At 36.8% G+C, this 22,252-nt stretch overlaps 1 protein-coding gene across 3 annotated transcripts in view; it reads right to left on the reverse strand.

Annotated features, from left to right (window-relative positions):
* GABRB2 (gamma-aminobutyric acid type A receptor subunit beta2) overlaps nucleotides 1–22,252 on the reverse strand; it is a 213,610-nt gene that overhangs the window by 130,310 nt on the left and 61,048 nt on the right. For all 3 annotated transcript variants that reach the window (XM_084761209.1, XM_084761207.1, XM_084761208.1), the window contains exon 5: nucleotides 12,405–12,625. In XM_084761209.1, the coding sequence (XP_084617335.1) occupies nucleotides 12,405–12,625 (221 nt within the window). The remainder of the gene's footprint in view (nucleotides 1–12,404; nucleotides 12,626–22,252) is intronic.

Below are 22,252 nucleotides of genomic sequence, written 5' to 3' on the forward strand. Positions count from 1 at the left end.
CTTACTTTTATTCTAAGTGATTTTTTATATGAAAAGGATGAAGAAGAAAGTTACTTTTAAATCTAGGTATGTAGGGGGCTAGATTCAGTTCATGCATGTTCTTTGCTGGTACTTCTGTCTCTCTGTAAGGCCTCATGGACCCAGGTTTGTTAATTCTGTTGGTCTTTAAGTGGCCTCTCCTCCAGGTCCCTCCTATCCTTCCCCAACCCCCACTCTTCCAACAGGACTCCCAGAGCTCTGCCCGATGGTTGGCTGTGAGTCTCAGCATCTGATTAGATCAGAAGCTGGGATCTCTCAGAGGACCATTTTGTGACTGATGGGCATTTTGATCTTTGTGTGGGTTCCCTCGTGTGTTGAGCAGGTGCTGTCTAAATTCCCCCTAATGGGGCTGCTCTTCCTGCCCTCAGTGGATGAGGATGAGCTCAGTCCTCATGCAATGCGATGTGCTAGTGTGGGTTGGTAGTGGGGCTCCCCTGTTCTGAGGAGAAGGGGAGGGAGGATGGGGAAAAAAACAGGAGGGTGAGACCTGAAGGAAAGGAGACCTAACAATATCAGGATGTAAAGTGAATATGTAAATTACAAGTACATTTTTAAAACTACCTACGGTTCTTTTAAAAATTCATCTAAAATGTCCCATGATATTAATTTTTCCCCATGGAGCAGAGGCAGGACTTTTTTCCCTGCTTTGAGGACTAGTATTGTGTGATGCGTTCTCTCACTCTGGCCAAGAAGACTGATATCCTTAATAAAATCTCTTTTGTTCAGCCTGACAAAATACAATTACTCAATATCTGTATAAAATTAATTAAACCAATTAGGAAGTCTAAGCTAAAATTGATATATTAATGTTTAATAGACCACATTTCTATGTGTGATGATATCTTGTACTAAAACGTGCAAAGTAGAGAGAGCAGATGGAATTAATAAAACTCCACTTGCCTATACTCACTACAGGCTAAAATCATCTTTTGCCATTTTCCTACTGGCAGAGCTTACACAGGAGGTGGTTGAAGTACTGTTTCTGGAACCTGCTAGGTCTTTCTTTAATAATGTGAACCTTGCTGGGCATGGTGGCACATGCCTGTAATCTCAGCAGTCTAGGAGGCAGAAGCAGGCAGATCTCTGTGAGTTCCAGGTCAATCTTGTCTAAAAAGCAAGTCCAGGACATCCAAGGCTACACAGAGAAACCCTCTTCTGAAAAAAAAAACCAAAAACTAAACAATGAAACAAAAAGTAAATAACAAAAAATATGATATGAACCTTCAATTAGGAGTGGCAAGTTTCTGATGTAATGTTACCTATAAGATATATATAGATATGTGATATCAAACTGACTCCTACCTCTACACACACAAATAGAGAGTAAGTGAACATAGATGCCATCTTTAGATGGGCCAGCTACTACAAGCTACGACTTTTGCAGCAGTGAAGTAACTACTATAGTAGTTTAGCTACTACTAAAAGCAAGAAGGCCGTTTTGTATGTAAAACTGGCTCCAAATCAAATCAAAACAAACAACAACAAGAAAAAAGGCTCTAGTATGTTTTCAGAGTCATTTCTTTACTAAGTGAGATTGCAGATGTAAACAGTACAGATATGGTACATTTCTAAATTGTACTATAAGCAGCCTTCCCAGTTTCTCATTAAAGTACTAAGCAAATTTTAAAGAATATCACTATGTCTTAGATAAACAATCTCATAACTCACCTTCATCAAAGCCCACAAATCATATCTTGTATTAGGTAAGAAATACATCTTAAGCATATCCTATAATTGTTAAAAAATAAATTTTGGAAGGATTTTATTCACATACTACTTTGTTTATAATTACAAACTCTTAAAAACCAGATACCCAGGTCATATGTCTAGTTTTACAGAAAACTACACATGTACTTTTCTAAAATGATTATAGGTGAAAATTAGAGTAAAGGGTTTTACTTTTTTAACTGCATTTTCTAAATATTCAAAAAGGAAAATAAAATTTTATAAGTTAAAATGTTTTCTTTCTGTTATGGTTAAAGAGTTTTTAATGTGACAATACGCTTAGAAGTGATATTAATGAACCGGCATTAAATAATTTCAATGCTGATGCTATTTTAATGAAAATCTAAGTTGTTACAAAGCGATATCACCTGTTGACAACATGGGTTAACCAGAATGTGATACTATTGTTCATACTTTACAATTAATATATTAGAAGAGGGTTTAAAAAAAAAGATAACTTATATCCTTGGTATAGCTCAGCTTATTGAAAAATGCTACATGCAAATGAGATGAGATTTGCAAGGATAGCATACATAAGCAAAATTGCAGGACTTCAGGCTTTGGGGGGGCTAGAATAAGCATTTAAAAACATTTTTAAAAATTGATTGAATGAGTCATCAAGTTTCAGACTAGAATGTTGACTGGCTTCCAGTTTTATTATTCATTAGCCTTTGAAATGCATTAAATATAGTAAATTTCAGCAAGAAGGAATATGGATTATGCGTTTGTAACATGTTTGTGACCCTAACAACATAAGATAAAATCCGATTCCTACTGGCTCATCAACCAGGGTGATGAATAGAAATTTCATGTCTTTCTTTCACGAAGGGGTCCGCAATGATCTGGTTGAGTGAGTGCTATGTGAGAGTAGAACATCGTTGACTCTGATTGAAATATTTGCCTTATTAAACAAAAGGAAATTTTCCTGTACAGTAAAAGTTTTCTATTTTATTCTTTTCTTTTTTGTTTTTAAACCACTACTTCCGTAGTATTGTTCCTTACTTGAGAACACTCTTCCCCATATTTGTTCATATCTCCTAACAGAAACATTTAAAGAGACCACATGCCCTGTGTCCCGTTCTCCATTCCCATAACTCTGCTTGTTTTCCTGGAATTCTGGGAGGACCAGAAACACCAAGCAAGCCACTCCTCCCCAAAGCTTATATTTGCCAAAATACTTAAAAGTACACCCAACAGTAGTAATCTGCCCCCCCATACAATGTATCCCATTCCCCAACCCACAATTTTGCCTGCTTTATCGGAGGCCTGCCAGGTGTCCAGAGGCACCGGGTAAGCGCCTCCTCCTCCATGCTGGCCTGCCAACTCCTCTGAAGATACCCCACAACAGCAAGTTGCACCCCATACCATGAACTCCATTTCCCTCCCCACAACTCTGCCTGTACTATTGGAGGCCTGCAGTCACCAGGGACAATGAGGTAAGATCCTTGCCCACTCTATTCACTAAAACACACCCATTACCCTTAAACTGCTCCCTACACCCTGGACTCCATTTTCCATTCTACAGCTCGGTCTGCCACCCTGGAAGCCCGCCAGCACAGGTTATACCAGATCAAGTTGGGAATAGAAACTCCAGAGGCAAGGGTAGCATCCAAAACACCAAAGACCACACAAGCCATAAACACCCCAGGGTAGATACTCTACTGTTCCTAAAGACTAGCTAGTCACCAGAACTCCAGGCTACTCAACCCAGCAGACAGAAATGAAAGAGAAACCAATGGGAAAACATGCAAATAACACCCATGCAACAAAAATAAACTCAGAAATCAGCATCTATACAAAACCCAGATGGCTAAAGGCCAGCATAAAAACACAGTCAACAAGAGCCAAGGCAATTTGGCACCACCAGAACAGAGCTATCCAACTTTAGCAAGCCCTATCCTAACATAGATGAAGCACAAGAAAATGACCTTAAATCTAGACTTAGGAAGAGGATAAAGGCTTTTAAATAAGAAATGAATAAAGCCCTGAAAGAAATACAGGAAACCCTGGATATGTGAAAACTAGATAAGATATCAGGAACTACATACACAAACATCACCAACAGAATACAAGAGATGAATGACAGAACCTCAGAAGATATAATAGAAGAAATCAATATATTGGTTAAAGAAAATGTTATATCTAAAAAGTTCCTGACACAAACCTTTGGGTCATCTGGGACACTCAGAAAGGACAAAACCTAAGCAGAATAGGAGTAGAAAAAGAAGATTCCCTGCTCAAAGTTCCAGAATATATTTTCAACAAAATCACATAAGAAAATGTTCATGACCTAAAGTAAAATATGCCTATAAACATACAAGAATCTTGCAGAACACCAAATATATTAGACCAAAAAAGAAAGTTTTCCAATACATGACAATCAAAACACTCAATGTATAAAATAAAGCAAGAATATTAAAAGCTGGAAGGGGGAAAAAGCCAAATTACATATGAAGGCAGACCTATCAGAATTACACCCAACTTCTCAACAGAGACTTTTAAAGTCATAATGGCTTAGATAGATGTCTTACAGTCTCTAAGAGACTACAGATGCCAGCACAGGCTTCTATCGCCAGCAAAACATTTAATCACTATATATTAAGAAAACAAGATATTCTATGACAAAACCAGATTTTAAAAATATCTAGCCACAAATCTAGCCCTACAGAAGATATTAGAAAGGGGACTCCAACCCAAGGAAGTTAATTAGACCCTCACCAAAAAGGAAAGAAATAATTACATACAAGTAAAAACAATGGAAGAGAAGCACAGGCACACACACACACACACACACACACACACACACACACACACACACACACAAACATGCGTGTGTGCACATGTACATGCCTATACACTCACTACCACCAACATCAAAATAACAGGAATTAACAATCATTGTCCATTAATATCTATGAAAATCAAAGGACTCAATTCACCAGTTAAAAGGCACAGGCTAAGAGAATGGATTCGAAACAGGATCCATCATTCTGATGCATAAAAGAAACACACCTCAGCAACAAAGAAAGATATTACCTAAAAGTAAAGGACAGGAAAAAGATTTGCCATTCTAATATCTAATAAAATAGACTTTCATCCAAAATTAATCAAAAGAGGAGGACACTTTAAACTCATTGAAGGAAAAGTCTCCCAAAATTATGTGTCAATTCTGAATATCTATGCCCCAAATGTAAGGGCATCCACATATGTAAAAGAAACATTACTAAAGCTTAAGTCACACTTTGAACCATACATGTTCACAGTAGGAGAATTCAACACATTTCCCTCACCAAAGGACAAATCATTCAGAAAGAAACCAAAGAAAGAAATAATGACACTAATAGATATTATGAATCAAATGGACCTAACAAATATCTACAGAATATTTCACCCAAACACAAGAAAATACACCTTCTTCTCAGCACCTCACTGAAACGTCTCTAATGTTGACCATATACTTGGATGCAAAGCAACTCTTAACAGATATAAGAAAATTGAAATAACCCCCTGTATCTTATTAGACCACCATTGATTAAGGCTGGAACTCAACAACATAAATATCAACATAAAGTTTATAAACTCATGGAAATGGAAACACTCCCAACTCTTCAACATAAAGTTCATAAACCCATGGAAACGAAAACACTCCCAACTCTAGGACCACTGGCTCAAGGAATAAATAAAGAAATAAAGTACTAAAGACTTTCTAGAGTTAATTAAAATGAAGGCGCAAAATACCCAAACTTAATGGAGCACAAAAGAAGCAGTGCTAAGGGGAAAGTTCATATCACTAAGGACTTTCATAAAGAACTAGGAGAGATCCCATAGGGGTGACTTAACAGCACACCTAAAAACTCAAGAACAAAAAAAAGCAAACACTTCAAAGAGGAGTAAATGGTAGAAAATACTCAAACTCAGGCTGAAATCAACAAATTATAAACAAAGAGAACAATAATACAAAGAACCAACAAAACCAAGAGTTGGTTCTTTGAGAAAATCAACAAGATAGACAAACCATTAGCCAAATCAACTAAAAGTCAGAGAGAGAATATCCAAACAAATAAAACCTAAAAGAAAAGAGGGATATACAACAGACACCAAGGAAATCCAAAGAATCATTAGGTCTTACTTAAAAAAATGTATACTCTACACAATTGTAGAGTATTATAGCATCTATGACATATTATATTGGTTTTTTGGTTGTTATTGATTCTTTTACAAACTTCATGATAAACATTTTCAAGTACGCTAGCAATCTGAAAAAAATGACACCATTAAATTCAACAGGCATGATTTCCATCATACTACTAGTGTCTCTATCACTGTTATGTTTTAATTCCTAAAAGGTTTACTAAGTAGTATTTTCTAACAGTTCACTCAAATACTGTGGATTTAGGTCTTTCCTACCTGTGGAGAGGGTTAGGGAAGCAGTGATTGGTGCATGCTCTTGGTTTATGCCACAGACATTCAGCTTTTCAAAGTCTCTGACTTGCAAAATGTACTACTGGTCATTGTCTTGGTATATAAAACTCTCTGACTCTCAGCCTCCTCCCTCCATGTTGAATGATTAGCCTTTCAGTTTTCATTAGCGCACTGATAGGTTTTACTGACTTTTCTTTTTCCTTTTTGCAATGACCTTGTCTATGTCCAAGGATTAAAAATACACACACACACACACACACACACACACACACACACACACACACACGAACACACACACACACACACGAACACACACACACGAACACACATACATACTCAACACAAATCTTCGGTTTAACTAGAACTCCCACAGACCTGCTGTTTTGGGGGTTTTATTTGATCATTCAGGAGAAAAGTCAGTCTCTACTGATCTACCAAAAGATGTTTCCAGCTGGCATTTCTCCTTTTCCTTTCTCTCTAGATTTGTTTCAGGGCTTTTCTAAAGTATTGCTTATCACCACACAACCAGTACACAAAAGAAGGGACAGAAGAATAAAGAGTAGTATTTCTGCATTAAGACAACTAAACTATCCTGTACATTAGCTATGTAAATTTATATAGGTTAATTTGTTCTTCATATAATATGGAAAAACAACAGGACTAAGTAGTAAGAAATAAGAAAATATATACAGTATCTCATACAACATGCTGTAAAGCCTTCCATGCGTCCTAGTTATTTACAATAACATTCTAATTGTAAGTAATGTTTCAACATTTCTTTTATTTCACATCAAATCCAAATAAAGTTTTTACCAGACTATTAGCAATGGGAAAAACAGGACTGATAGTAGATGAATAGAGGGAGAGGCTATAAGCATTTGTACTCTATATGGACAGTGGTCATTTTAACCAAATTTCTTTTATCTACTGCAAATAATATTCCTGGAAACAAGAAAAGAGTATCATGTATGCACTGGTTTTCAGTAAAAAAAAAAAAAGTTCTTTTTTTCCATAAAATTTGCCAGGGCTACTTAAAATGTACTTTAAAATCTTTTTATTAATTTCATTTGCTGATTAACATTGCAACTGAGAGAACAATCAAATTAATGATCCAGCTTTGCATAGCAGTGATAGTTTTATGAATATCACAAGTGTTCAAAAAATTGTTTATTGCACCAAGAGCCTTTGTTGGACATGGAGATGGAATAATAATGATCTTCTACTATCAGGAGTCCAGGTTGCCCTTTCTGTATCCAGCTCAGATATATAAGAGGTCCCCAAACCATTTGCTTTTAGATAAGTGGTTCTCAACCATCCTAATACTGTAACCCTTTAATACAGTTCCTCATGTTGTAATGACCCCCAACCATTAACTACTCTTGTTGCTACTTCATAACTGTCATTTTGCTACTGTTAAGAATCATAATGCAAATATTTGATATGCAGGATTTTGATATGCAACACCTGTGAAATGGACATTTGACCCAAGAGGGTCATGACCCACAGGTTAAGAATCTTTGCTCTAGGTGCACACTTTGACTAAACCTGTACCACCCAGGCACTTCCTCTGGCATGCTTATCCACCTCCTTGACAGTACTGGTCATAGATATATTAATAGGTTTCCAAACCATCTACTTATGAGGTACACATCTTCCTGTGGCTGTTTTTGGTCCTGACCGGTAAGCAGTTCCTCTGCACCCTGCCTCTCATGCATTCTACCATTGTCGCATTAACACTGCCTCAGCACATTATAGAGCTACAATCTTGTACCTCTGGGGCATACTTTTATTACTTTGTGAGCTCAATGACACCAGACAGAGACTAATGAAGGAGCCATGGGTGTGGAAGTCACTTCCCTGCCCCTAGCGTACTTCTGTGCCCTGAACACCACAAGAAGTCAGAGGACATGATCTATCTACATCTGTCACACATGCACAACACTCTTCAAAACACCACAGCTTATGAATTTAGAGGCCACAGATTCGTAACACTGACCACTGTCCCAAAATAATTTATGAAACCAGGCTCTGAATATTAGTGGACATGTGAAACTGCTGCCCTGGCATAACCCCTTGCCACACTGCACTGACTCTGGTTTATGAAGTCAGAGGCCGTGACCTATTCTGAACAAGTTTGCCTATGCCAACCACAGTCAATGCCAAGTTTTTCCCCACTAAGCTCTAAGAAGCACTGAACCAAGTCAAGCCTTGTGAAGCCAAGGAGATGCTAAACCTCCTTTAGTCACTCAATTCCACTGTGATATAAAGCCCCAAGTCACTCCAACATACAAACACCAGTGGCAAGAAAAGCCAAGAACATGTCTCCTCAAAAAATTAACAATTACATAGTGGTGGCTGCCAATGACAGTGACTTAGACAAAATTCCAGACAAAGAATTGAAAAGAATGATTATAATAAATATGTTCAAAAATTTCAAAATGGACACAAAGAAACTCGTGAGTGAACTGAAAGAGAGTGCAAATAACCTCCGGATTCAATTCTAAGAAAACACAATCAGCTGAATGAATTAGAAAATCAATTCAGAAAAAAATCATTTCAGGATTGAAACTAGAATCCATCAAAGACCAAGAAATACTGGGTATAAATCAAACTGAAATGGTACTAGAAATAAAAATTCAGTAAGTCAAATAAAAACCTCATTGGAAAGCCTCAACAGTAAATGAATCTTATATCGGTTAAAACATCAGTGTTGCAGGCAATGACAATTTTTAAAATATATGATTGAATGCCAAATATCTGTAGGACACTATAAAAAAACAAGTTTGGGAGTTATAGGCATAAAATAAGAATCTTATGACAAGAGCATAGATAGTAATGTCAATAAAAATCATAGAAGAACACTTTCTGATCTCTTAAAGAGATACCCATTCAGGCAAAAAAAGCATAGAGACTAGAACAAGAAGAAAAATACCTATATGATATTTTACTAATAGAACTAATAAAGGATTCTGATAATGTCGAGAGAGAAGGTTTATGTCTCTATAAAGGCAGATCCATCAGAGTAGCATTTGGCTTCTCAGTGGAAACACTAAAAACTAGAAGCACTTGGAGCAACAAAGGTCTTTTAAGTCCTGAAAGACTTGCAGCCAAGATTTATATACTCAAGAAAACTATTAGTCCTAATACCAAATAAACAAAAGAGTATGATAAACATTCTTAGGTGCAGAAGCAACAGAAAATAATAAACATGCATGTATATGTGGTTTTGTGGGTTAGACAGCTCTGGTTATCAGTCCTGATCTTCCACCTTGTTTGAGATAGGGTATCTTTGCTGTTCACTGCTTCATACAACAGGCCATTTGGCCAGAGCACTTCCAAGCATTCTCCTGCCTCTGTATCTCATCTCTCCATATGAGCTCTGGATAACCAACAGATAATACTATACCCAGCCCTGGATTCTGGGAATTTGAACATAGGTCCTCATTCTTACAAGGCAAACATGCTACTTTTTGATCCACCCACCACTATATTTTTCTACACAGTCAACACAAATTCTTCTAATTTATTGGTTACTGCTTCTGGATAGCACCCAGGATGGTGTCCCAACTTTCTAACAAATATATTACAAAATCCTTTTTACTAGCTTGCCATGCTCCATGAATAATTCTACTTTTTCTCATCAATCCATGAGAAACTTCTCCATGTGTTTACAGCCTGATCTGTAAAGTATTTGGGAAACTCATCAACTGCAGCTTCAGCAAATTTTATTTCAGAACAGTAGTCAAGGATTTCCATGACTGAGCAATGATCAGATTAATCAATCAAACACCAGGTAAATGCTTATTTATTGTCCATTTTACCCATTCTCTGACAAAGAACCTGAGATATAAAGTTGTATTAGAAGTAAAAATGTAGCATGAACATAATCATTTATATATCAAACATGAAGAAAAGGCAGATACATTGTGTATTATTAATACACAATTATTAATAGGACTCTAACTTTTCTTCTTCCAGGTAATTTTTTTATTTTGGCCAAAAGCAATAGTAAAAACACTGCAAAAAATGGCTGCCCCCTAGGCTTTCTGGTTATTCATTCTGTGCATGTCACCTGATTATGAAATTCACCTCGATGAGGCTGCACTGTACCAGAGTTGATCTGTCTTTCATATGTCCTGATAGTACAATCCGTGCACTTATGAATTTGGGTTTCCTAGGTGTGGTCCAGCAGGAGCTCTAAGTTTCACTGCAACTAAACACTGGTTGAAGCACATTTTTCTCTTTAATCAGTGTTTTCAATTTTGCTAGAAACAGAACAGCAGCCTAGTCACATACAACTGTATCTTCTCCGGGAAATTTTTTAGTGTCTCAACTAAACATATCCCTATGCCTTCATACGTCCCTATTACTTTAAGTACATGGTTTGGTGTCCTTCATCTTGGTATCCTCTGATGAAGTCATTGCCCAGGCTCAGTGCTTCGCACACAACACACTTTTGTCAGATGCGAGGTATTTTCTGCTCATGTCTCTGTTACATAACTGGAATGTCTTTCTTATTTTAAGTAATACTTTTCTTCGGTGTGACAACAAAACTATTAAGAATTCATTTTCCTACTTCACAATTTAATGAACAAAGATTTATTCTCCCTTTAGATATTAACAAGCTCAGCAGATTGATATTTTTGCTTCTTCATAAAAACAATAAAGTTTACCTGTTCACTAAACATGATATCTCTACAGCTTCTCTCTGCTCTATCTAAATTAATAGTCTCAGCACTCCTGAAATGGAGGACTGCTATTAAGAAAGATAAAGGGCTATTTGAACACAGCTACTGCAGTTCCATGACAGTTGATTTGACAGCCAAGATGGCTACAAAGGCAGAGTTAGCTACAGCATGGTAATGTGGAGGGACAGAGCGACCTGTTTCTTATGTAGGACAAGATAGTTCAGCACGTAAGATTTGATCATGGTAGTCATCAGGGTGCATAACTTGAGCTGGGCATGGTAGCACATGCCTTTAATCCCAGAACTCAGGGAGGCAGTGTCAGACAGATCACTCTGGGCTTGAGCCTAGCCTGGTCTACAAAACGAGTCCAGGACAGCCAAGGCTGCACAGAGAAACCCTGTCTCAAAAACAAAGTGCATAACTTGAAGCTCATCTTTCATTTTTGCTAATTCTATTTACTGTGTTCATACTGCAGTTGTTGTGGACATTTTTGCTAATTCTATTTACTGTGCAATTGTTGTGGACAATAAAACTCAAGGTGCAGATAGGATGTGGGGTGGCATCTGTACAACCTATGGAAAGCACTTAGTTCAGTGTATAACTCCTGAGAAGGGTTCAATTGATGGATATTACTGTTTCCACTATCATTATTATTATCATAGGATAGCTAGATATTTATGCAAAGTAATAGATCAGAGGCAACTGAAAAAGTTGACATTTAGAATGGTTCCCCTCTCTCATGAAAAAAAAAATTACATTGTAATAGTTTCAGAATAAAAAATATTTTGTGCAAAATAATAGATCAGAAGTAATTGAAAATGCTGTCATGTAGAGTGGTCTCCTTCTACTATGCAAATAAAATGTTTATATTGAAGTCATTTCAGAATAAAAATGTATTTTCATGTTTTTCCAGAACTTCACCAATTGGTTTTAATTGAAGTTAAGCTAGCTTTCTTTACAAATTATTACCATCCAAATAGGCTGGCATTGCAATGCTTTACTGGAGATACATTTAAAAGTGTAAATTAATCATTAATAAACATGAGGTGAATATTTATTTGCAAGTCAGATTTCTCCTTGGAGGATGAGAAGCTATGATATTCCTCTCTGTCACAGGAGGGCCATGACCCAGTTCAGCAGCTTAGGAGCATCTGCCATGTCCAAACAATCATTCAACAGTCAGGGTTTTCTGTTTTCCAATTTTCAAGAAACCTTGTGCTTCAGCTATTTTGATATTGTTTATCCTTGTTCGTTAAAGAAAGCGGCTTTGGCATCAGCAGCTGATACTGAGAGATAAATCACAAGAAGAAGGAAAAAAAAAACCATAACAACTTAGTCTTAGCAGGAGCTAAGTCCTTTGTACACATGCTATCCTAAGCTCCCAGATAGCTCCCTGATAGAAGGTTTTAACTCTTTTTCAGCGGAACTGCAGAAGGAATAAATAAAAAAACACAGTATATCCCCTGACAATGGACCATTGGGTTTTCTTTTTTCCAGGAAAACTTAAAGTTTAAGATCCACGTTACAGACCTGAGGCCATACAGGACAGTGCCATCTGGATGCAGCCGGATCATACGGTTTTTGACGGTCACTCCATGTACAAATGACTTCTTATCATTCAGGAAGTAGGTGTCAGGCACCCAGAGCTGGTCTGCCACTCGATTGTCCAAAGTCAAGTTTAAAGGGATTACGTTGTAGGACAGCCTCTTATCTCTCCAGGCTTGCTGAAAATACATCGTCAAGGTATAGTCCTGGAGAAGTGAGAAGAAGTACAGTTATTTTGGTATCCTAACAGACTCGTGAAATGTATTCATTCATTTAACTAATTATTGGAAAGCTCATATGATGTGGTATACATGTACCATAGCAGTAGGTACTGTGAAAAGAGGATGACCACACAGAATTTGTTACATGTTGCAGGAAGATAGATATCAAAGAATAATTTCATAATTTTCTTGCTGTTTCACAAACTAGAGTGCATAAGGTTGTTTAAGGTAACATATAAATACAAATTTAAAAGAACTGATAGGCACTTGTTCTCCTCTGTACTGAAACAATTAACTAGCACATCAAATCTAAGATTTCATGCATTGATTCATTCAACAAATGTTTAATTTGTTCCTGGTATGTGGCTGGCTGTGCTGAGAAGTAGATCAAAAGCCTGCTCTCAGGGAATTTATAAACCAAGCATAGATAAATGAACAGAATATCAAATAATGCTGTAGTCCACCAAACAAATAAATTGAATTTAAAAGCATCTATCTGGGATGGTGTTGAGGGAAGCCTCTCTATGGATGTGAGATGGTACAGAGATCAGCTAAGCCCAAACCCCTGACTCACAGAACATTCTAAGCACAAGTGAATCTAAAACGTCCTGCAGCTAGAGTGGAATTTCCGTGCTTGGTGAACAGAGCGAAGACACTCTCAGAAGACAGTGGGGACACATAGGAAGAGGGGGAACAGAACAAGTTCATGAGATTTACCCTTCAGAAGCAGGTGGATATTTATAATAACCAGCTGCACAACGACAATAAATGTTGGAGGGGATTTGGGGAAAGAGGAGCCCTAAGCACTTGGGAGAAACGTGAACTAGTGCAGCCACTGTAGAAATCAGTCCAGACATTTTTCTAAATCTGAAGATATAATTACCATATGACCCAGCTATACAATTTGAAGCCATACCAGAAGGACACAAAGTCCTACCACAGAGATACCTGTGCAGTGCTATTTATTTGACATTATCTGCATCCTCTAAGAAATCAAACTAGCTTAGATGCCCATAAATGAATGTATGAGAAAATGCAGTGCACGTGAATAATGGGATTTTACAGCATGAAACTAAAAATGTCACCACATTAACAGGAAAAATGAAAAATGATGGAACTGTAAATTGTTCTGTTAGCAGAAAGAAGCTGACTTTGAAAGACAAATGTTTTATGTTTTCTTTCATACATGGATCATACACACACACACACACACACACACACACACACACACACACACACACATCAGGATCATGAAATTTGAAATGGGACTATGGGAGGGGGAGCTTCTATAGGGAAGACAGGAGGACGACCAGCCAAAAGGTATAAAAGGATGGAGGATGGATGTGAGGAAAGAGAAACAAGAGCTCGTTATCAGGTATACTTTTACAGCACTTCTTTTTGCCTGAGTTGATTAAGTATAAATGGGGCTTTTAATATATGCCTAATATAATCAGAACTATTATGGAAATTAAATAAATAATGCAAATGCAATTTGTAAACCACAAAAGCAATATATTATGAATAAAGCATTTACATTTATATTGTGACATGCTTGATCCATTAGGAGCCTATGGGCACAAAGGAATTGCTCTCTCCCTTTCATTTGAATGACTAACCGGAGGACCAAATACTCGTTTGAAAAAAGATAATTACAAATCTATTTTAAAATTAATTCACAATGACCTACTTGAGGGCTTTTTAAAAAATGAGAATCATGTCTTAATCATTCCAGCAGCCTGAGAGGCTAGATCAGCACCAAGTCACAAATAGTGAATGAGTGAATGTGCTGTAAATTGTGCCTCTGGGATTTCTGCCCAGAGCTAGATAATTCCATATATAAGGAATGCTATTCAGTCTCTACAATGCCCGAGTTTTTCCCAAATGTGGTTAAGATTTATGTATTCTAATTCAGTGGCTCAAATGATATTATATGCTATATAAACTTTTAAGAAAGCTATAAGCATGTCATGTATACAAAAAGTTTAAATAAGTCTCTGGTTTTACACATTTGCTCACTTTGACCTCATCAAGACATTAGCCCATCAAACATTATTGAAAAATGCCAGCAGACTTCTCTTTTAATAATACAGACATACTACATGCTGTAGGTAAAATTCAGTTCAGTGGTTTGCTAGGAGCATTACCCTGGCCTATTCTGCCAATGTCTAGTTCAGAAAAGAGTTAGTGTGAAGGGCATTAGGGGAATTTAATAGCTTAGCAGAAACAGTACTTGAGAGTCTGGAACTACAGGGCCACAAAACTAGAGCAGGATCTTGCATAGCTTTCATAAGTCTATGTACCAAATAACTTAAAACCAGGACATAAGACATAAAATAGGCAATTAATATTGAGAATGAGAACACATTTGATTTGTAATTCTTAGAGAGAAAATGTTTGATTATTAATCCTATTAGAAATCAACACTACCTGCATTACCTTGAAAATACACTTTATGCTAAACCCAAGTGGAAAAAGCTGTTTTTTTATCAGTCTGCTGAAACATATTTGGGAACATAAAATTATATTCTCTTTTGGTCCAAATACATGTAATGATCCTATGTTACATGCTAACTCCGGCTATTTTTCAGCAAGGCACTTCCTGCTAAGAAAATTCCAATTTAGAACATGGACATTTTGTAAATTAGAATATCATCTTCCATTTCATTTATCTCAAGATTACACACCATGGCTCTGTCAAGGAGGAAAGAATTTGTGCACATGAGGAGAGAATGTTCCTGTAGTCTCTCCTCTCCTCTCCACTTTGTTTACCTCAGATAAGTCTTTCCAACTTTCCTAATAAGAGCTTGTATCCTTTAGAATTTAATGACGAGGAGCTGTCGCAAAGTTGTTGCCCTCAAACTGGAAATTCTCAATTTGACCGCCATTCAGGTCATCACCATAAACAATGATTTTAGGATGTCAAGACTAAAACCAATTATTTTCAATCTTACGCATACTGATGATTGCACTGCAGCTTGTTTGTAAAATAATAAAAAAAATCTAGAAAGCAGCTCTCTGATTATGCTGTGAAGTAGAAAATAGTAGATGGATAAGAAAAGGAATCAGCTGGGTGTGGTGGCACACGCCTGCAATCCCAGCACTCAGGGAGGCAGAGGCAGGCAGATCTCTGTGAGTTCAAGGCCAGCCTGGTCTACAAAGTGAAACAGAAAAGAAAAGAAAAGAAACATGAAACAAGATTATTATTTTAATTTGTGCTTTTTCATTTCATTGAATTATCACACATGCATGGGTGCACACGCCTTTATACAGAGCTGGAAGAATATAGCCCAAAATGAATGTACATACATGCTACATTCATGACTATGAGGGTGAATGTTATTAAGATGTCATCTCCCTTGACATTATTCCTTAAGTAAGACTCAATAACAACATTAATCTTGTCTTCCCCATTTGTTAATATTGGAAATGTGGTAAAAATGTATATGCAAACCACAGGAATAAGCACAGTCAAAATAATTTGGAAAGGAAAGAACAATGTGGAAGATCGCAGAATGGAACTTAAGGCTTAGTATGAACGAATGCTTAGATATGTGGTGATAGTTGTAGAAACATAGATCAGGGAAATGTCAGAGTCTGAGTCAATCCTCACTCTTCACACAACTGTGGAGAGTGTTCTGTCCATTAGCTAGATCTGAGTAAGGGTTCAAAGTTTACTGCATGTATTTTTTTTGGTTGGTACAGTAGTTTGAGTAAACCCTCTGGGTCCAGATCTGCCCATCATTATGTTTTTCTTGTAGGTTTCTGACCATTTCCCCCTTGGTGGGGAGGCCTGGTGGCATTCAAAGGGTAAGCAGGCTACCAATGTGAGACTTGATAGGCTGTGACCATATGGTGGGGGAGGAGGTCCCCTTCTGTCACAGACCTAGGGGAAGAGAATAGGGTGAAAGAGGGAGGGAGGGAGGGACTGGAGGATGCAAGTGATGACATAACAATTCAGATGTAATCTGTATAAATTAATAATAAACAAAGAATACTTCTGTGTTTCAAGGAACCGAGGCCACAAGACTCGTTTACTTGCAGTGTTCTCAGAGGCACTCAGAAGCTTCCTCACATGGCTCCATGCTTGGACTGTGTTCCGACAACCATTGATATCTTTAGCATTATATTATCTATTACCCAGTGTCATATACTATGACATATACTATGTGCCCTCAAATTGTCAAATAAATGTCAAGAGATGTGCCTCAAAAAGAAAGAAAGAAAGAAAGAAAGAAAGAAAGAAAGAAAGAAAGAAAGAAAGAAATGTAGAGTCTACAAATAACCCCACATGCCTGTGTCTTCACTTGATTTCCCATAAAGAAACCAAAGCAATCAATTAGAGAATGCATAATCTTTTCAACAACAATTCAACTGGATGTCCATACAAACACCAATGGCTCATCCTTCTGAACCATGAACCCAAATAAACACAATCTTCTATGAGCTGCCCTGGTCCTGAGATTTATCACAACAATAAAAACTAACACACAATATATGATACATGTATAGGCATATACATAAATGTGTACATATATGTATGGAATTGCCAAAGAAAATTTTATTCATTTGAATGCTATCCCAATAGCATTCAATTTTATAAACTAAAAAAAGCTACTTGGACCCATGTAATAAAATATAACTAAGTAACAAAGGGAACAAACATATTCATATATAACATCATCACTGTGTGATGAACATTAGCAATGAGGTGAAAGAAGTGAAAAGGATTCATATTATATAATTCATACAACATAATGGGAAAGGTAAAGCTTTTAGGAAAAGAAACAGAAGGGTGTTATTTAGGGATTCAAGATAGGCTGGGAGGTGGTTTGACACCAAAGGTACCATTTGTGATTTTCAATGGCAACAACTTTCTGTTAGATACAGAATTTTAGAATTTTGTTTAACTGAGAATTCTATCCTTACAGGAGGACCTTACTTTTTATGCAAATAATGTATTTCAACATTTCTTTTAAAAATAATGTAACTGTTGGGAGAAGGAGAAATATCTTCTTTCATCTATGAGCCCCTTTATTAGTTGTCTGCTACAGACTCCATGCACATATATCACATACATATACCTGCACAATACATATATATATATCATAAACATATGCATATATGCCTACATATATAGAAATAATAATCAAAGAAAAGGAGGCTATCTATTTGAGAGCCAGGTGGCATAGGAGAAGCCGGAAGCAGAAAAGGGGGAAAGTGAAGTGATTCAATTTAATTCAAATAAATATTGTTTAGAATATTGTTTCTGTAGCCACTCCCACAACGGTTGGTATCCAGGTTAATTTCATTTTCTTAACTCACTAAGTGAATCTAAAGCACAGGAGTCAGAGCTACAAGGGCAGACTTTATACATGCGATGGGGAAGAGTTTCCTCCATGAGATCCTCTGCTCCCATCAAGAGAAGCTGGCAAGACCAGTTTGAATGGCTATTGGTTCTCTAGTCCCAGCATATCCAGGGCGGCACTGGGATTTGGTGGCTTTCAAGGCCATTTCTATAATTAGAATAACTGGATTCCAGGAACGCACCATTGACCTTACATTCAAGGTTCTTTAATACCATTTTAAGAATGGCATAATGGCAAAACTGAATGGTTAATTTTATGATGTCTTACTTTTAAATTAATGTTTACTTTTGAGATCATAACGGACTAATTTTTTTTTTTTGCCTTTATGTCATTTGTTTTCTTATATATCAAGGTTCAAACTTTTGTTCTCTCTTTGGCTCAGTGTTTTAGAAAATACATAGCCTGAAATAATTTGTGAATATCATTATTGATTTTATAAGCTTTATCATTTATGAAGTGTCTGGTCATGATCTTTGTGACGTTCCCTGAGTATTGTATTATGTGTGTGCACAAACATGTACGTGTGTGTGTTATATGTATGGGTACACATGTTAGTACATGTGTGGTCGGTCACGTGTGTGTGTGTGTGTGTGTGTGTGTGTGTGTGTAGGTACACGAGAACATCCATATAAGTGTAGACCTAAAGTTGATATTGAATGTCTTCCTAACTCTTTCCCTCTTTACTTATTGAGCTAGGGACTCTCATGGAGCCTGGAGTTTATCAATATCAAGTAGTCTATCTGGCTAGTTTCTGAGGTATCCCCTCTCTCTGCCACCTGAGATCTTGGGTGCCAGACACTTGTCCTATCCACCACGTACTCATTTTTCATATGAATCTGTGGATCCAAATTCCACTATTCCTACTTGCATAGCATTAAACACTAATCCATCTCTCAGCCCCTTTATCACATTTTCTCCTTGAGTATATTCCTTTCTTCAGTCAAAAGTGTAGGTAGATACACCTGCATATGCATATTTTGATAATACTATTTGTAATCAGCTTTGAAATTTTTCATTTCGTTTTTTTAAGTTGTTCACTTCACATCCTGGTTGTATCCCCTTCCGTTACCATCTCCTGGTCCCACCTTCCCTCCCTCATAACCTCTTCCTCCCTTCCTTAGACCTCAGACAGGGCAAGCCCTCTTCCCCCTAACATCTGACCTCTGCCTATCAGGTCTCATCTGCACTGCCTGTATCCTCTCCCCTCGTGGCCTGGCAAGGCCATTCTGCTAGGGTGAAGTGATCAATGGGTGGACAACAGAGTCCATGCCAGAAGCAATCCTTACTTTCCATATTATGGGACCTACAAGGAGACTGTACTGTCTATCTAGTGCATCTGAACAGGGGTCTAGGTCCTTACTATACATGGTCTTCGGTTGGTGCATCTGTCTCTGCAGCATCCTGCTCCTCCACCTGGATTTGTTGGTTCCATTGGTCTCCTTGTGGAGTGCTTGACCCCTGAAGGTCCTTCTTTCTATCCCCCAACTCTTGCATAAGACTCCCTGTCCTCCACCCTGAAGTTTGGCTGTTGGTCTCAGCATCTGCTTGGATTCCCTGCTGGGTAGAGTCTTTCAGAGGACCTCTATGGTAGGCTACCTTCCTGTTCCTTCTCTTCAACTGCTTCCAGTGTCTATTCTATTTCTCCTTTTGAATGAGAATTAAGCATTCTCCCTATGGTCCTCCTTGCTATGTAGTTTCTTTAGGTCTGTGTATTAAGGTGTGGTTACCCTGTTCTCAATTTATAATTTAGAGTAAAAATTGCACAATATGTCTATAGTATATTTTGCATGACTTCCTCTAAGATGAACATTTTACATAACCATAAAACTATCAAAATAGGAAATTAATACTCAGATATCCCTATTTATCATTAACAAACTGCTAACGCCTTAGACTAGCCCCCTCATTCATTAAAGTCCTTTTTCTGTTCCAGAATCCATCCAAGTTGCCACCTTATCTTCTTATACTATTTTATTCTGGAATAGTTTCCTAGTCATTATTTTTGTGATAGTGCTTATGAAGACTTCTTGTTAGTTCTTTTTGTTGACGGTCATTCAGTCTGGATTTTCTGGTATGTGTGCCTAGTGGATTTACACAGTTTTAGACAACAAGACAAACACTAACTAACATAAGCATGATCATTACACAAGAAGATTCTTCCTATGGATCTGTCTTCCTCTCGCTACTGACTTCCCAGACTGCAGCACCTTCTGGCCAGCTCGAGCCTCAGATCTTTGCTCTGATAAGTGTTGCAGTTTCTTCATGGTCAACCCTGTAGGCTTCACTCCTGTGTCTGTGGCCACTACTCATCACAAAGCTTCTGCCTTTTCCTCTACTGCCTTTTCTTCTGAGGCTTTCTTATTCTTTTCCTTTATTTTTATCTGGGGAACTCAGCATTTCTATTCTATGGATCTTTTCCTTTTTTTTTTTTTTTTTTTTTTTTTTTTTTTTTTTTTTTTTTTTTTTTCAATCCACAGTCACTCATTTGGGGAAAATCACCAATATATTTTCATTTACTTTTCTGTGTCTGGGAAGAAGCCAACAGGGTAATGAGTGTGTTTATTTGTTTTTGGTCTATCCTTTGAACCTGCAAGAGCCTCTGCTAGCTTCTTTAATGGGATGATTTTAAAATATATTTTCACCAATGATAAAATATGGGATTAATCTGCTTTATCTATTGTAGCTTTCAAAATGACTGTTACTGCACTAGATACTGAGTTTCAGCGAGTAATCTTGTTTGTATGTTCTTCTGGATAATAACTTTGTCTTCAAAATTAGATATTTTCAGAGATTTCTCATTTTCATCTCTAAAGTTTTATGACTTTCTGGAAAAAAAAACCCTCTTTTAGTTACCACTTGTAGAAACAGCAAGTATGTCTAGTAATGGAAAGTTGCTTATACTTTCCATTAGCTAATGGAATCAACATTGAGGTTCTTTTTTATTTATTTATTTATTTATTATTTTGATTTATTTACCTATTTATTTATTTATTTTTAACATCGAGGTTCTTAATGGAGTGTCTGAACTTCTGTCGCTTCAAAGATAGTTTTAAGACTGGGAAGGCAGTAAAGGCCATGAGTATGAAATCATATGGTTAATTTAAATATAATATATGTTTCTGATATATAAAAAGCCACATACATCCAACATGTACATTAGTAGATTTTACTCTCAATTTGGCTTTTTTTTTTTTTTTGAGGGCAAGTTTAGAAGGCACATTCATGTTTCCTTTTTGTATTGTCACTGAGTTCAAATTAATTTTCACAATTAAAACTTTGTTTTTTGCAAATGATATCACACATGATGTATAAATTATTTGTAAACATTACACCTATAAAACAATTTTATACACAACACCAATTTTTTTTTTACTTCATAGGCTATGAGCTCCTTTAGAGAAATTCTATCTTATTCACATGAGAACAGACAATATTTAGTACACTTTAAGGCAAATGAGAGAACAGCTGCCTGATATATGAGATTAATTTCTTGTGAAAACTGAGAAAAATACACAAGAGACTCTACATGTTATTTTTCTTTCTCAATATTGCATTCTTAGTGGTATATTTTAATGCCTTGTTGTTTTGTTTTTAATTATATATATATATATATATATATATATATATATATATATATTGGTATGTGGGCATGTGGACATGAATCCAAGCACCTGTGTAGGTCATAGATATGAAAGTCCTCTTGGAGATAGAATTAGAGACAATTGTGAGCTGCCTGAAGAGGGTGGTACTGGGAGGACCCAACTCAAGTGTTCCTAACCAATGAGCAACCTCTCCAACCCTTGGAATATTTGTAGGAAAAAAAAACGAATGCTGTTTTCATTTAAAATATTATAACAAACTTGGTTTGTCTCCAGTCTTAACAGTTGACGGCAAATTACTACTACATGCTAATTATTACAACGTCATCGTCACTGTCTCCATGTTCCATCATTGCCTTTAATCAAGAAGCACATGATAGCAGCCTTGAATAACAATAAGACACACATCTGGGGAATGGAAATTGTAACTAAGATCACTCGTAAGAACAGGCAAGTTCAGAAGGGACTAATTGTATTCTTGTTTGTGAAACCAAAACGCACATGGTCAGAACAGTGAACATTTCCATTATTTTACGTAATTGATTTTGCATTTTATTGTAAGTAAATGCACATGGAGATATGGCTTCCTTGATTAATAGAGTTCAAAAGCTTTTAACCACGCATAGAATGAAATACCGACTTCCTTC

Source organism: Acomys minous (assembly GCF_964271855.1).
Source record: "Acomys minous genome assembly, chromosome: 16".
Taxonomy (NCBI): Eukaryota; Metazoa; Chordata; class Mammalia; order Rodentia; family Muridae; genus Acomys; species Acomys minous.